General features: G+C 37.1%; 1 protein-coding gene across 2 annotated transcripts in view; it reads left to right on the forward strand.

Moving 5' to 3' along the window:
* ZDHHC14 (zinc finger DHHC-type palmitoyltransferase 14) overlaps window positions 1-15948 on the forward strand; it is a 101400-nt gene that overhangs the window by 61921 nt on the left and 23531 nt on the right. For both annotated transcript variants that reach the window (XM_065732630.1, XM_065732639.1), the window contains exon 3: window positions 4657-4815. In XM_065732630.1, coding sequence (XP_065588702.1) covers window positions 4657-4815 — 159 coding nt within the window. The remainder of the gene's footprint in view (window positions 1-4656; window positions 4816-15948) is intronic.

Here is a 15948-nt window from a genome sequence, read left to right on the forward strand (position 1 = left end):
GGCAGTAACTCTTTTTTTAATCTAAAGTATGAGCAATACTTGGTCAGTATTTCTTGTCAACTATCAGATAGTTATGTGTGGAATGCAGTTAGCAGCTGCTACTGGTAGTCCAAGCCAGGTTCCCAGTATTGTTTGTCCCTGAAATTACTGTCTGGAAACAGAGAAATGTACTTAAGTTCTTATCACTTAAAATAAATAGATAAAGACCTTTTCTTCTTGTATCCCCCTATTGTTTAGCATATAGATTAAATGTAAGTGGTTAAATACTAAGAAGGCTTTTCTTAGACGAAGCTTATATTCTTATGGGTTTTTTGTTATTGTTCTTCAGATATTTTAGGTCATACGTGAAGATTTTTCGTTGCATTATCTGTTTCTCTTAGCAGGAAACATTAGAAGTACTCATAGTTATTAATTTTGTTAATCATATTGTTTGAAGATGGAAATTGCATCACAGTGGCAAACTCTGCATGAAATGATCTACATAAGTTTATGTACTGATGATGTGGAGAGACCTTCTAGAGGGAGTTTGTTCCCAGTATTGTAAGAAAATTGACCAAAAAAGCAAATGCTTGATTGAGTGAAAGAATCCTGGTGATATGTGTATAAAATTCCAGGCTTTGTCTCATCTGATCACCTCCAATTAGTAATGAATTGAATAATTGAGCAAAGTGGAATATTTTATTCTATTAGAAGGTTGTGAGACTATGCTGTTTCTCTATTAAATATGTCAGGTACCTTGGTCCTACAAGGATATGCATCGTACCTTTGGTGACTTTTGTTTAGTTTTTTACTAAAAGAGAAATGCTGGAGCCTCATCTACTGCATGAACACTTAATCCTGTGATTGAGAAGTTGTTGTAAAATATGTCACAGCTACATATCAGAAAGGATAGATGGCAACTCCATTAGTGGGAGAATTCTACAGTTATTTTATAAAATTGCTTGCCATATATGTCAGTAATAAATTGGAAAAGAAAAATGTAGAAAAGCAGTGGCCAAACAGAAGTTTATGTGGGGAAGGTGGTTCTGTGAAGGTTAGTCTTATTATGCCTTAAAGAAACTGCAGATATTTAAGATTGCCTGCATTAAAACACAAGCACATTCAGTCCAATTGAAACCAACTACAGTTTTAAAATTAGTGAGACCAGGGCAAGGCAGGCACGAGGCTTGTTTAGCAAATTGAAGATAGATAAGTTTGATTAAATCCATGCACTTTTGACTTCACTCTATTGCTTATTTCCAGGGGGAAAAAAAACGTTAATAAACAATGACTAAGATCAGGTTTGATTTTCAATTTAGGATTGTGGGGAAAATTCTGACTGCAAATTAGCAAGACAGCTTCCATTTCATATAGTTTCTATCAGCTTTTGCCCTTGGATTTTGAGATTAATTTGCTTCAGTTAGAGAGCTGGGATTGGCTGCCCCTGTGAACTTGAACTTCACTGTGCAGGTTTGGGAGGAAATCCTCTTAGGAAAAAAAAAGTTGTAAATGAATGGAACAGGATGGCCAGTAGTCTCCCTTTTGCTCTAGAAGCAAGGAATTTTGCCTTTGAGATTCTGCCAGAGCATGTTAAAATAAAAAGACAAGGCAGGGCACTTCTTGAACTTAAGAGGTAACGTTGTTGTTATGCTTTTTTCAATTGCTGTGCAATTTTATGAATAAATGTTTCATTGAGAAAAAAAAAAACCATATATTTTCTAAACAGTTCTGATTGTGATTTGGAAGTCATTTTCTTTCAATGGTTATACATATTCAGTACCTAGGATTTTCCAGAAGTTTTTAAATATTAGTGTTATTAAGTTCAGTGCATTGGCATTGTTAAGAGCTACAGTTATGTAACTCAACTATAGATATCAAATGGAAATAACTGGTTTATTAATGAACCGGTAGTCATAAATATGTTTGAATGAAAAGTTAATTTAGGGTTAATGATCTACATTTGTGTTCACACTTAATAGTCTTTCTTAACTCTTATAGTCAAAAATGGACATAATGCTGTGTTTTGTAAGGTCTATGAACTTACATAAAGACTAAGAGTATTACAAGCCTGCTGGTGATTATGTCACTGAAAGTAAAATCTGTTGATGCATATTTGTCTCTTTCAGTCATAGCAACTAAAATTGGCAATAGAGGATTTTTTTATAACCACAGCTTCCTACTGTTTTCTCCCATAAATTTTCTTCCCTACAGGTATTGTATTGCTTTACATGGATCAGTGCTACTATGAAGTTATTTCACTGTTTCCCAGAATTATAATATCTTGTTATACAGAGGGAAAAAAAAACACTGTAAATGTCAGAATTGACCCCAGAATTCTAAGAATCTCTTCCATTTAGGATCTAGGAATTGTCCATGTCTTTGTAAGGCATTAAATAGTCCAAGCGCAGTTGTGCTATGCCCTCAAAAAAAACACATTTTCAGCTTAGTTCTGAAAAAGAAAGCACACTAAAACAAGTTCTCTGTATAACCTGGAGAAATTAAATAATTCCTTTTGACCTCATAAATTCTTGTTCCTTCTAGAATGCTTTAAATTCCATCATTTAAGTAGTAAGTTTATTTTAAGCAGCATAAACATAGAATAGTTGTGAAACCTAAGGTGTTTTCTCTATTACATCGTCAACTTTTATTCTGTAGTTATGCTTCAGCATGCAAATAAATACACTAGCAACTTATAGATCAGTGCTTGTTTAGTCATAAATACCATGGTAAGCAGTACTGGCCTTGACATCAAAATCAGTATTATCAATTGCTATGAAAGCCACACAGTAACCTCTGCTTCCATGTGCAAGTCATAGGACCTGGCTCAGCACTCCAGGAACAGTACAGGGACTGGTTGTGTTTCAACACAGCCACGCACCTGGCAGGGTCTAACAAGCTGTTTATAAGCAGCTGTTTCTTTAGTTCCCACCAATTCTTTCCTGTATGGGATGCTTAAGAGCCCCACATTCTGATTCCTTCATTTGCATTTATTGCTCCCCTCCTTCCACTTTCTTTCTCAGGAGACTTTTCTGCGGCCTAGTTAGTTTCAGTGCTCATGGTTACAGTGGTATTCCATAGGTACTGCTACTGTTGCGTGCTTGTGGAGTGAGTGAGCAGGTTGAAGATGCAAACTTCCTAAACTAGATTTGCTAATTCTTTTGTTGCACCTTTACTATGAAGTTGACAATGACACTGATTTGAATGCCTTTCTAAGTAGGAGGCATTCCTGTTCCTGACGCCCCCCCTGACTGAAAATGTGTAGCTTGTAGGCTGTGCAATGATGTCTGCAGACCTTACAGAAATGGCACCGGTGGTGATATTTGTAATAACCTGACCTCAGGCACAAGTCATGGATCTTGTAGTCATCAAGCCATGCATGCCCGCCATGAAAGAGATAGGAACAACTTAATTGTGAAGGTGACCCTGACTTCAGAATGCAGTTGCACTTATGTATGGGGAAAAAAGGATTTCATTTCCCTATTGATTTTCCTGTTGTGTATCTCTGAAAGTAATAAATTGTTTTTGTCGCTTCTGTGGTCTGATTTGATTATGATTGCGGAAGAACAGATAAACTGAGAGAAAGGTACTCCTTGTACATGTTTACCTTTTAGAGTATAGCTTAGTTTGGGAGTATTTGAAGGGCAAAATTGAACTTCAGTGATGTTGTCTGATCAGTCCTTCAGCTGCTGAAAAACTGGTTGCTGATGTCATTATGTCAAATAAACAAGAAGCTCAAAGCCCACCACTTTTACCAAATGCAATTGTTGGAAATCATTTTTATGCAAAAAAACAAACTTCAAGATTTGTAAAAGTAACACTGACTGTTAGATTTTAAACTTCCAAAAAGCAAGATATGTGAATGTGCTCCATTATATCACAGTCTTTAAAAGCTCTCAGAATAATTGATTTTACTTGTACTAGATGCCAGACTCTAATGACAGCACTGATGAAGTAAACACGTATGTTCTATACTAGATTTGAGCCTACACCCTCTGCTATTTCCGCTTTCAAGACTAAAATGCTAGCTTTTTTATTTTAAGTGCTTTCCTGTTTAAAAGGTAGCTTTTCTTAGTTTCTCTTGACAAGTGCTGTAGAAGTTCTACAAACTTCTTGTTATTACAGAGTTAAAAAACAAAAAAAAAAATTAAGTGGTTTCCTAAGATTTCTTGTCTAAATGGAGGCTATGAGAATGGTCGTCTGAAATGTTTTCCTTTTTTAAATGGCTTCATAGTCAGTCTGCTTTCATGTTCAGAGATGAATGTCTTCCTTAGATCAGACTTGTCTTTCAGGGTCAAACTGAATAAACTTTGTTGGAAACATTTATGTGTTTTCACCATACTGTGCAACTAGCCATCATTGTTTGTAATGTATTCTCCACAAACTGATAGGGGATATGAGATTGTAAGATTTTGGAGGATCAAGGTAGCTCTCAGCATTTGAAACTTCATTTTGGGCTTTGTTTTCTTTTTTTAATTCAAATTAATTGTTGTGGATGCTATTTGTTATTTTCTTACTGTCTCAAAGAGTACTTATTTCAGAAGAATGAGGGTAGAAGCTAATTTAAGTCTATTAATATTAAGTCAATACAAATTTGAAACTATAGGTTGCCATCCAGAACGTTTGTGTATTCAGCACTGCATATATGCAGAATCTAATGTGTTGTGTTTCCATGTGTAGATATTGCAAACGGCTCCAGTTCAGGAGGATATCGCCCCCCTCCCAGAACAAAAGAAGTGATCATCAATGGACAGACAGTGAAACTAAAATACTGTTTTACTTGCAAGATTTTCCGCCCACCTCGTGCCTCACATTGCAGCCTTTGTGATAACTGCGTAGGTGAGTAAAAAAAAAAAAATATATATATATATATATGGCATGTGTTCAGCTTTGTAACTTACATGTTATGAACACTTCAGAAATCAGAGAGAAAAGAAACATTCAGAGTTAGTGACAGGGTGACATGAGGATACTTGCTATGTCCATCCTTTTTCCTGCAAACTGTCTTAAACATTAAGAATTTTAGAAGCCAGAAGAGGAACAGGTTTGACCTAATAGATAAGTTGTTGCTAAGCTAGAAAGGAGAAACCTCTCCTATGCATGCGCCTTTCCTATCTTCCTCTGCTAAACAAAGAAGCATCCAAACCAAGCAACACTGCATGGTATCTGTGATGACATTTCCAGCGCAGAAGGGCTGAGCTTTAAAGGAGTCTTAACATTGTTTCCTTCCCCAAATTAAATTGCAGCCAAGGAGCTGCTTCTCTCGTTAATTTTGGACCAGCTCTGAAAGGCATGGTTCCAATGGCTAGAGTCACACAGGGGAATGCACACTGTAGGTAACTCCTGAACAGTTTTAATGCCAGAAACTTCTAAAGTCAGAACCAGTAAGAAATTACTGGAAAATATTATTTGGGGAGAAAGCAGATGATGTCAAGACCTATGGTTATTTTGTGATGATAGGGTTGTGGGTTTTTTCCTCTGAACATCTTGTCTTTTTCATTATTGTTTTGTTTGGAGGGCAGGAAAGGTGATAAAGATGCACTTGGATTTAAAAACAAACTGAAAGACTCACCAATCAAATCTGAGTAGTTTTATAGTTAATTAGATCCCATTTAGAGTTCAGTGCAGCTGATTAGCACACTGTTGAGCCTGGTTCTTATGCATTCAAGAAAATAATGTAGTGAGATGTCTCCAGCTGAGAAATGTAATTGCAGCATTCAGCACTGATATTTTTAGATATAAAGCAGTCACTGGAAGTATCATAGTTTCGTATGTGGATGATATTCATATAATGAGCACACTTACATGACACTGAGGAGTGTAGCTTTTTGTTTCTGTGCCATATGTTGGTAGCTTTAGATCGCTCCCCAGGTAAAAAAATGTTCCTGACTTATTAGGGTTGTGAAAGTTTTGTTAAAGCTATTGAATATGGCAAGGAGTTTACAGCTGACACATTTTCACAAAAGTATCTTGTCAAACATATAACCTGGATGTTGTCACAAACACAAAGCTGACAATGTGAAAATGCAGTTGTTGACCAGTACAGTAAATAAAAGGTGGAGGCTGTTGTCCTCATCAAGAAGCCCTTACAGACACATTTTGAGCCTATTTAAAAAATATTTTTTGTCTTTTAAAAAAAACTGCAATTAATTTCTTGAAAGGTTGTCTGTACTCTGATTGTGTCCTTTTAATACTAAATTTGTGGCGCCTACTTTGAGAAGTATAATTAGTGATGGGAACTAAAAAAGGGTCTCTGTCTTCTGATTACATCTGTACTGAAGCAACAGTTGTGAATTTGTTTGAATGTGTATCAGAAAAGGGAAAGAGTGAGTGCCTTGTACAAGCAGTAACTATATCTTTTTTTATGGGAGAGGATTGTAATTTTTATTTATATTTATATATAAATATATTTATTTATATTACTCAATTGTAATTAGTTGTTTTCAAATAATTCATTTGCTGGAATGAATTTGCTGCAGTTTTTCCCATCAGCCTTTATAATGGGAATTGTGATGGTTACTCCAAAAGTAATGCCTCCTATTTATTCTGTTGGCCCACAATGTTAGGTGCAGATGTTGGTACTGTGGCAGTAGAGGTTGAACCTTCCCACCAGTATTCCATTACAATTTGTTGCTGTGCGACAGATGGGAGCAGAGGGGCAGTCTGACAAAATGCCATCTAACATGGAAGGGCATATGAAGCAAAGGTGTTGAATTGAATTCTTCCATACAGGGAAAAAATGTTACCCACTGACATCCATTGATAGTTGCTGGAGGTTGATGTAAAAGACAAGCCAGGTTGTGAATAGTCATGCCCAGCTGTCACATCACAAAATAAAGAGCATCTCAATCAGTTCATCCACGTGAATTGGCAGATTACGACCAGGAAGCTGTGTACAGAGCTGAATATCAGATTCAGTGCATTGAAAACAATAGTAGTATCATTGGAATATCACTGAGTTAGTGCCAAGTGGATCCTAAAGATGCTCACACAGAAATAGAAAGAACACTATGCAAGTTTCTTAGGGCCTATCAAACCAGTATGAGGCTGAAAGTAACAGTTTCCTGGAACGTATTATTAACAGTAAAGAGATGTGGTGTCACCACTTTTCCTTTAATGGGGAATTCACACATCTCTCCATTAAAGGAAAAGTTCAAAATGCATCCCTCAGTGGGTAAAGTGATTCTTTGGAAAGGGGTGATCCTTCTGGATTTCCTGGAACTTGGGCAAACCGTCATCTTTAGATATTACATCATGACTAAGCTAACTAAGCGCTTGAAGGCTTAAGCTTCCAGAGTCATGGCAGAGTAGAAGACAACTTTTCTCTTGCAGCACGATAACACCAGTGCCCATGCCAGTTTGAAGACTATGAAGCTGTTGCCAACAGTGGCCGGACTGTACTACGACACCTAGCAAGTAGCCTGGATTAGTGCCTTCTAACTTCCCCCTGTTCAGGCCGATGTTCGGGACAGCATGGGCAACATTTTCCTAGCAGCAGTGCCATCATAGCAGCTGTGAAACTGTGAGTTGCTTCCACTGGTGCATATTATTACGAGCATGGCATGCAATCTCTTGTTCATCACTGGTGAAAAAGCTAATGATGGTGACTGTTGAAAAATGGTGTTCTGTAGCTGGGAATCCGCTCTATCAAACAGTGTTATTATGCTCTGTGCATCTGTTACAATTTCCAGCGAAATAAATAGGAGGCATTACTTTTGGAATGACCTACGTATAATTAACTATGACTTTTCAGAATATATTAATTCTATTTTCTCTAGTTACAAGCATCTTCATACGAGTGTTTGTGTGCATTTAATTCAATAAGAGGAAACCTAGAAGTATTTTTAACTGATTTATCTGTGCAAACAAATGTCAGGAGAGTTGGATTGCTCATGCACACTGAAAAACTAACTGTGCAAGAGTGTACAGTTAATCAGAATGTTATACACTTATAAGCTCCTCCAAGTTACTGTTGTTGATATGGTTATGCTTTTAGTTAGTGAATAAATCTTAGAATAGTTTTGTGTGTTCTTGTGTCACTATTTTGTGATTCCTTACTGTAACTGAAGCCGTGAAAAATATTCATGCTTCAAACACATATGAATGTTTAAATAACTCATAATTGCAACCTGCTTACCAGTAAGGTTAACATACTGGTTTTTACCTCTTACTTTTGCTGCATAATTATAAGTACAGAGACTGTGGGATAAAAGAATTGAGTTTTTCTTCAAATCAACACTTGCTATGTAGAAATAACAACTCAGTAGTTTGTCTAAAGGTGTTATTATACTGTGCCAATGAATGCAGTGTGCAGAGTTCTTTTGTTCAATATTTTCTATTAATGCTTTTTGTTCTGTAGGAAATCCTTACTAGCATTTTTAGTATTTGAGTACTTGTATGACTTATTCAAGTTTCCTCACTAGATTTAGTTAATACTAAGCATATCTGTTCATTTTTGATCTTGTTTCTGATTTTCATTTCAATGCTTTTCCATAGATGGCTATGTAGCTTGCTTAGACAAAAGCAAGTATTTCCAAAGCTACCTAACTAGTGTTCTATACACAATATCAACTTCAAACTCCTTTAGCTCTATGGTGTTTTCATAATAGAATCCAGAAGAATATGGATATTCATACAAATGCAGTTTGTTGCCTTTGTGTGGAATGCCTTCAAAAATTTTGTCAAATAGGTTTCCCACAGGCAAACATCTTGGATGGATTTGTCCTGCTTTCTTTGACTGTGAATGACAGCTAGAAGTCAGCCCCTCAAGGACTTTGTGTACCGTATGGTGCTTTAAAATGTTAATAAATTTAAAATAATGTACATATAAACACAATAACTAAAAACAGGAATAACCACAGCAGTCATAAATTCTCAGTCTGGGCTAGGTATTGCTGAGTTTTGAGAACAGGTTTTTAATGCAGTATGTGATGCTATGGTATGATGCTAGGGGTCAAACTTGATTCCAAATCAACTTTTGAAATATCTTTCTAGTCATTCCAACACTAAATCTCTACAGTCCTGATGAATAATTTTAGATTTGTATAACAAAAGATGAGTAAGAGGCAATTCACTATTTCCAAACAATTTCCCTAAATATAGTATAGAATGACTAAGAGAAAACAGTGAATAATGATTAGCAAGCAGTAATTCAACTTAGCCCAATGATCTAAATGTCTAAAGCCTTCCTTGCATTCACATGCCACAGTTTTGCCTGGCAAGTAAAGTAACTGGCTTAGACCAAGGTGAAAAACCACTATGGTGGAAAACAAGGGCCACCATTTTTATTCCTTTAAGAGAATTTGGCCATTTTTATTTTTTTTAAATGTGTCTTGTAAATTGTTATGTGATTGATGGATAAGGATAGCTTTTCTTGTCAGGTTCTTTCAACAAAGATTACATTTTCCACAGAGTTTTGAAAGCTCAAATTTTTGAAGATGGCTTCATTTTAAAATGTTTCCATTAGGATTGCTAGGAAAGTAGCTTCTTGGGTTGTTTTTTGGGAGTTTTTTTGTTTGTTTGTTTGTTTGTTTTTAGGGTTATTTTTTCAGAAATCCATGATGAGCATGAGAATGGCATGCTACACTTTATAGAAGTTTCAGTTGGTGCAGCAGCCTGTTTCCTGCCATGGCCAGAGTGGATCCCTTGGGAAGAAGGGAAGAAGAGGGCAAGCATACAGTTATACTTCCTGCAGAATGTTCTCACGCTCTCAGAGATTTTCAGTGTAGTTCTTCCTGAACCTTGGAGGGTTAACACTTTGTTTTCCATAGCTCTTGATGGATCCTAGGTGGCCTTGTTCATCAGTCCTGTAAGTGGTTTTAGTAGGGAAACGGATACTTCTTTGCAGGTATGGTCACTTTTTGATGGATCCCAAGATTGTATTAGATTGGTAGGGATTTCCCTTTTCCAGTTTATGTTGTTCCTGGTGAAGAGATTGTGTGTTACATAAAGACTTAAAGATACAGATGAGTGTAGAAAATTAAACGTGGTTTAGTGGGGAAGTATTGGTAGTAGTTAAACTAGATCTTGAAGGTCTTTTCCAATCTTGGTGATTCTAGGTGAAAATTGGCTTTGTCTCTTTTTGTAGAAAGTCTGCTGCCTTTTCAGAGTACCTGAGAGAGGAGACAGAACAAGCAGAAACACTTTCAAGTGTTAAATATTATTTATTGATTGATTAAAGTCCATCTGTATACCAGATGTACTTTAGAAGTTCAAGAAGCATGGTATTTATGCCAGAGGTAGGTTGGTTTGGGTTTTGGTGATTTTTTTTCTTTTATGCTTAGGCCAAAGCACTGAGAAATAAAGGGATTCTCTTCAAAAAAGGTAATGGTATTATAGGTTACTCCAGATAAAGGTCGTAGGTTGTGTTTATCTGAATATGGATGAAAGAACAAAGATGATCAAAATACCCAAGTATACAAATGATGTAAATCTCAGAAGACAGAGTAAAACTTAGAGAGGGAAATTGCTACAAGAAAATACAAAGGCATATTGTTAGAAACCTAAGTAAATGACCAAATTTTTACACGTCATGTGATAACATTTTGAAAGATGCTTAAGAAATTAGAAGTTAGCTAAAAGGCAGCGGTAGGAATGAGTAAAAGCTTGTGTCTTTACATAGGGAAAAAAAGAGGAATAAATTTATGAATTGTGTGGAGGATGATAAATGGTAAAGATATCCCACTTTGCTTAGAAATTGACTTGCAGAGCTTTCCTCCTTCATGACTGAGTGTGTGTCCGGCAGTTGTATCATTCCTAATGTTTTATATATATGCACAGTATGCATAACGTACTTTTTCTTGTATGCTTTTCCTGCTTACCAAACCATCATTCTGAACATCTACTGCTGCTGCCTTGAAAATGTCGCTATTAATATGTATGCCATCAATAGGATTTATTGTTAATTAGTCAACACTGATTATTGGAGGTAGCAGCGAAGTAAGCAATGTAACAATAAAGTTTAATTACTATGAACTATCCTAGGGCAATGATTGGATGTTTTCCTAATAAATCTTTTATTAACAAAATAAAGTGTGTTTTTCTTTTTGAGAACAGCATTAGCCTGTCACTCTTGAACTTGGCTATCATGGAAAAAGTTGACATTGCAACTGATTTTCTTAAAAATGCAGCCAAATAGCTAAACTTTCTAGGATAGTAGCTACATGATTGTGAGAATAAAATGTGTTGAGTGTCCCTTGCACTTGCACGTCTGAATGTTTGGTGTAAATATGCATGCACATTATTATTTTTTTAATGGAGGCCGGTTTTTCACAGCATTACGTTGATGCTTCTCTTTCCTTTGTCTTGTAAAAATAAGCTCAATGTCTAAAGTGCTGTCTGATGTAAACCTTTGGTACATGTTTCCTGAATATAAACTGAGGGCTAGAAGGCTCATTTTGTTGCATTTGAATTTTTTGGGGGTAGTGTTTTGGTTTGGGATCGGAGTGTAAAAGTACTAGAGCTTTAAGGGATCCATTGTGTTTTGTCCCTAACAGATGTTCTAAAATAACATCAGCATGCATATAAATATAATTTGCAATAAGCCTTTTGTTATACCTTTTTTTTTTAATTGTAAATTCCTCTTCTGATTTCAAAGTAATATTAAAGGCATCGTCAAGGGAATTACTGTCTCACAGGTAAATGTTGTGTATGATTAGGGATACAAATGGATCTGTATTCTTGACTGCTGTTACAAGTTGATGGCTTTCAACTGTTGTATTTTTTTTAATACTAATAATTTCCTTAGAAATGGTAGTGCCTAAATCAGTGGAAGCAAATATCTGAGCTAAGGATATGTATATATTTTTTTATGAATAAGCTATGAAGAACGTAAGTTTTTAATTAGTTATGTTAAATTATGAACCAGTTGTAAAGGATTTGATGCTGTGGCTATATTTTCTATTTTGCTTGTACATGGTTCATGCTGTGGGACTGAGCTAAAGGGTCTTAGAAAAAGATACTTGTAATAATAAAAAAATCCTTATAGGAATTTTTAAAAACTAACTTTGTTTTCCTTAACATTTCAAGAGAAGACAAATTCTGAACATACTCTTTTGTCTTACAAAATATCAAGTCATGAAGCCTGAATAGATGTGGTCATATCATGGCATCATAGTTCTACAAAGAGCTTCAATTGTCATTTTAGTAAATATGTGCAGATGTGCTAGCATTTCCATATAATTGCTCAGTGTGCATCTAGAACAATGGACCTGTGGTCCAATCTTGTCCTGCTTCTATCAGAAATAATTTCAGTTAATGTTGGCCTGGTTACTTGAGTAGGAATATGCATCTGACTGTCAGAAAATCTCGACAGTGAGCAGATGAGTATTCGCCATTTTGCTCTGTGTGTTTTCATGTGTTAGATATTTAAAAGCTCAGTAAGCATTCTGTGAATTCCCAAGATGTGTGTCTTTATCATGTAATGCTTTTACTTGAATGAGTTGGGGGAATTAGAAAGTGAATTCTGACTTGAGCTAACTGGAATATGCAATTAATGTGGCCTACATGATTTTTTATCTGTAGGTCTGCCTTCATGTTAAGCTTTATAAAATGTATGTTGGTACGCAAAAGGAAGTAGTTCATAAATATGAGAACTGTTCCAAAAGTAATATTTCCTATTTTATTCTCTTGGCCCTCAACATCAGAGGCAGTTGATAGTGGTATAGCAGCAGAGGTTGAACCTTTCTCCAGTATCCCATTATATGTTGTTCCCATGCAACAGGTGGCAGTAGGGGGGCAGTCTGACAAATGGTGTCCAATGTGGAAATGCATGTGAAGCAAAAGTGTTGAACTGAATTCCTCCTTACAGAAAAAATGGCATGCACTGATACTGACCTGAAATTCATTGACACTGGTGCAGAGTCCAGTTGGAGGCCTGTACTTAGTGGTGTTCCTCAGGGATTGGTGCTGGGTCTGATCCTATTCAACATCTTCATCAATGACCTTGATGAGGGGATAGAGTTCACCCTCAGCAAGTTTGCTGATGATACAAAGCTCGGAGGAATGGCTGACACACTGAAAGGCTGTGCTGCCATTCAGTGAGACCTGGACAGGCTGGAGAATTGTGCAGAGAGGAACCAGATGAGGTTTAACAAGAGCAAGTGTTGAGTCTTGCACCTAGAGAGGAATAACAGCATGCACCAGTACAGGGTGGGGGATGACCTGCTGCAGTGGAGCTCTGAGGAGAGGAACCTGGGTGTCCTGGTTGGCAACAGTTTGGCCACTGGTGTGGCCTGGTGGGCAAGAAGGCCAACGGGATCCTGGGGTGCATTAAAAAGGATGTAGCTGTAGCCAGCAGTTCGAGCGAGTTGATCCTCCCCCTCTACTCTGCCCTGGTGATGCCTCAAGTGGAGTACTGTGTCCAGTTCTGGGCCCCCTGGTACAAAAAAGACAGGGATTTCCTGGAAAGAGTCCAGCGAAGGGCTACAAGGATGATAAAGGATGCAGAACACCTCCCTTATGAAGAAAGGCTGAGAGACCTGGGTCTGTTTGGCCTCAAGGAAAGAAGACTTGGAGGGGATCTGATCTATGTCTATAAATATCTAAGGTGTCGGTGGCAAGGGGACAAGGCTGGACTCTTCTTAGCAGTGTGTGGTGACAGGACAAGGGGAAATGGCCACAAAGTGAAGCATAGGAAGTTCTGCACAAATGTGCATGGGAACTTCTTCCCAGTGCAGTGACGGAGCAGTGGCACAGCTGCACAGAGAGGTGGTGGAGTCTCCTTCTCTGGAGACGTTCAAGACCCACCTGGACGCCTACCTGTGCAACCTGGGCTAGGGAGCTGCTTTGGCAGGGGGTTGGACTCCATGATCTCTAGAGGTCCCTTCCAACCCCTACAATTCTGTGATTCTGTGAGACCGAGCAGTGGATGTGAGCATAGTGAGGCAATGCATGGTGCATTTCAGCAGTGGCAACCATAACATAAAAGACAAATCATATTCTGAATGATTTTCCGTTGCCTTTTTAATCTTCATTTACTTGTCTCCTTTTTTCATTGATAATTCACCTTATAAATTTCACTTTTTATTTTTAGTCCTTTTTGTATCAACTTTTGTTCTCATATTCTGAAAAATATATTAAAACTTAATTTCTCCCGCAACCAATAGTAAGGTTGCTGCTACAGCTGTGCTGGATAAACTGTGAGCTGCTTCAGGAAGAATAATTTCATCCCCTCTCTGTCACTGTGTTCCTGCTGCTTTACTTGTGCCGGCTTTGTTATTAGCCTGATACAGTGGCAAACTGGTTTGGGGAGCTGGGCAAAAGAAAATTAACCCATTTAAAGTTAGTCTGACTCTGTGAACCAGCATACCCCCTGGGTAAGATGTACAGTGATCTTGGTCTGTGGAAGGAAAGCCATGAACACACAGGCAAGAGGTTGTTCGCAGGTTGTCAGGAGAGAATCAGGACCAGCTTTTTTAACAGCAGTTCTCTACTGTAGGTTGTTACAGCAGTTAACACCATACCACATACTGAAGCAGATACCTGGCTTATTTTGCTTAAAATTAAGTGTAGGAGGATGATCTGTTTCCTCTTTGTACCTAGGTTACATTCATAGACAAACTCCATACCTTTTCGTTTCCTCCCTAGTTGACGGCCCTAATATGCTTTAATACGAACTCTTGTTAATATAGCAATTTTGGTTCTTTTGCTGCAGATATTTTTACTTTTACTTTGATATGAGTATAAATACAGCAACTTGTTAGCTATCTAGACACCCTGTAAAGTCAAACCAAAACCATAGCCATCACCATCAAATAGTCCATGGTACTTCCTAACACCTACCAGTTGCATATATGTTTGCCCCATATTTTAAGTTCACAGGATCCAGAACTTCTGGTTTCTCCCAGCAACAGTATGCTTTCATTTCTCTCTGCAGGTGAATCTTAATTTTGCTGCCAACATGGTCTAGACTAAGTAAAGACATCAGGCAGAGCTTCCTTTTCCAGGTTGTTGATTGCTCAGTTTGCAGACTTCTGGTAGAAAACTATATGATATCTTGTTATTTCTTCATTAAAACTTATTAAATTAGGACTTCTTTGGAAGGAAGACGAACAGCTCTGGTCTGCAGAGAGCGTGTATTTCAGCAGGAGTTTCTGCTTAGTATATTTCTGCTTGTTTTTGCTGGAACTGGCTGTTTTCTAATCCCTTGCTGTTTAAGATACTAGTTTGTGGCATTATAGCATAGATATCACATCCCTTTTTATTTTATGACCATCTGAGAAAAAATGAGGCCCAGTTTATTCATAACTTGCATAAACCCTCTTAAACTTTTCTTGTTTTTTTAGACTTGCTTCAAATTTAACACTGTAGCAAGTTTTTTCCAACTAGTACTTTCAGTCTGCTTATGCTTTTTAAACATGCTAGGTGGTTACTTGGCTTCACAGTGATTGGTAGGGTATTTCCTGAGGAAGCATACTTTTTCAGCTTACAAAGAAATTCTGAAGATAGAAAGTAGAGGAGTAGCAAGTTACAGACCATCTCTACTAGAGAATGGACAGATGTTAGTACATATTTGTGTGTGCCCGTTAATAGGTAAGTTTGTATTTATGTATCTGCATTTATCTGAATGTATCTAATACATGTCTACATCTATCTAAACAGTGTTTCACAGAGCTTAATGTCAGTAGAATTTGATTCGTACTTTGTGAGCACAGAAGACAATTAATGTGTTTGTATGTAACTCGCTTTTCAAAGACATGACATGATTTTTTTATCTTGAAGCATTAATGTACAAAAGTACCCTAGGATTATGCTTCTTAGAAGCCTGTATAATTGTAATTTTCTTTGTGGTATTGCTTGTGTTATGTTAGGTACCCATTAAATAAAGTGGTAATTATCAGACCCTAAGGACTCATTCACAAGCACAAATTTGAAAATCAGCATTGTTCAGATACTGTGACTACTTGTTCTGGGAGTACAGCTGTATTTCACCAAATAAAGGTAGTATTGCCCACTCTTTTAGGTACTGGAAGT

The sequence above is a fragment of the Cyrtonyx montezumae genome, unplaced genomic scaffold (genome assembly GCF_038088225.1).
Source record: "Cyrtonyx montezumae isolate F1298 unplaced genomic scaffold, pur_monq_1.0 scaffold_0, whole genome shotgun sequence".
NCBI classification, from domain to species: domain Eukaryota; kingdom Metazoa; phylum Chordata; class Aves; order Galliformes; family Odontophoridae; genus Cyrtonyx; species Cyrtonyx montezumae.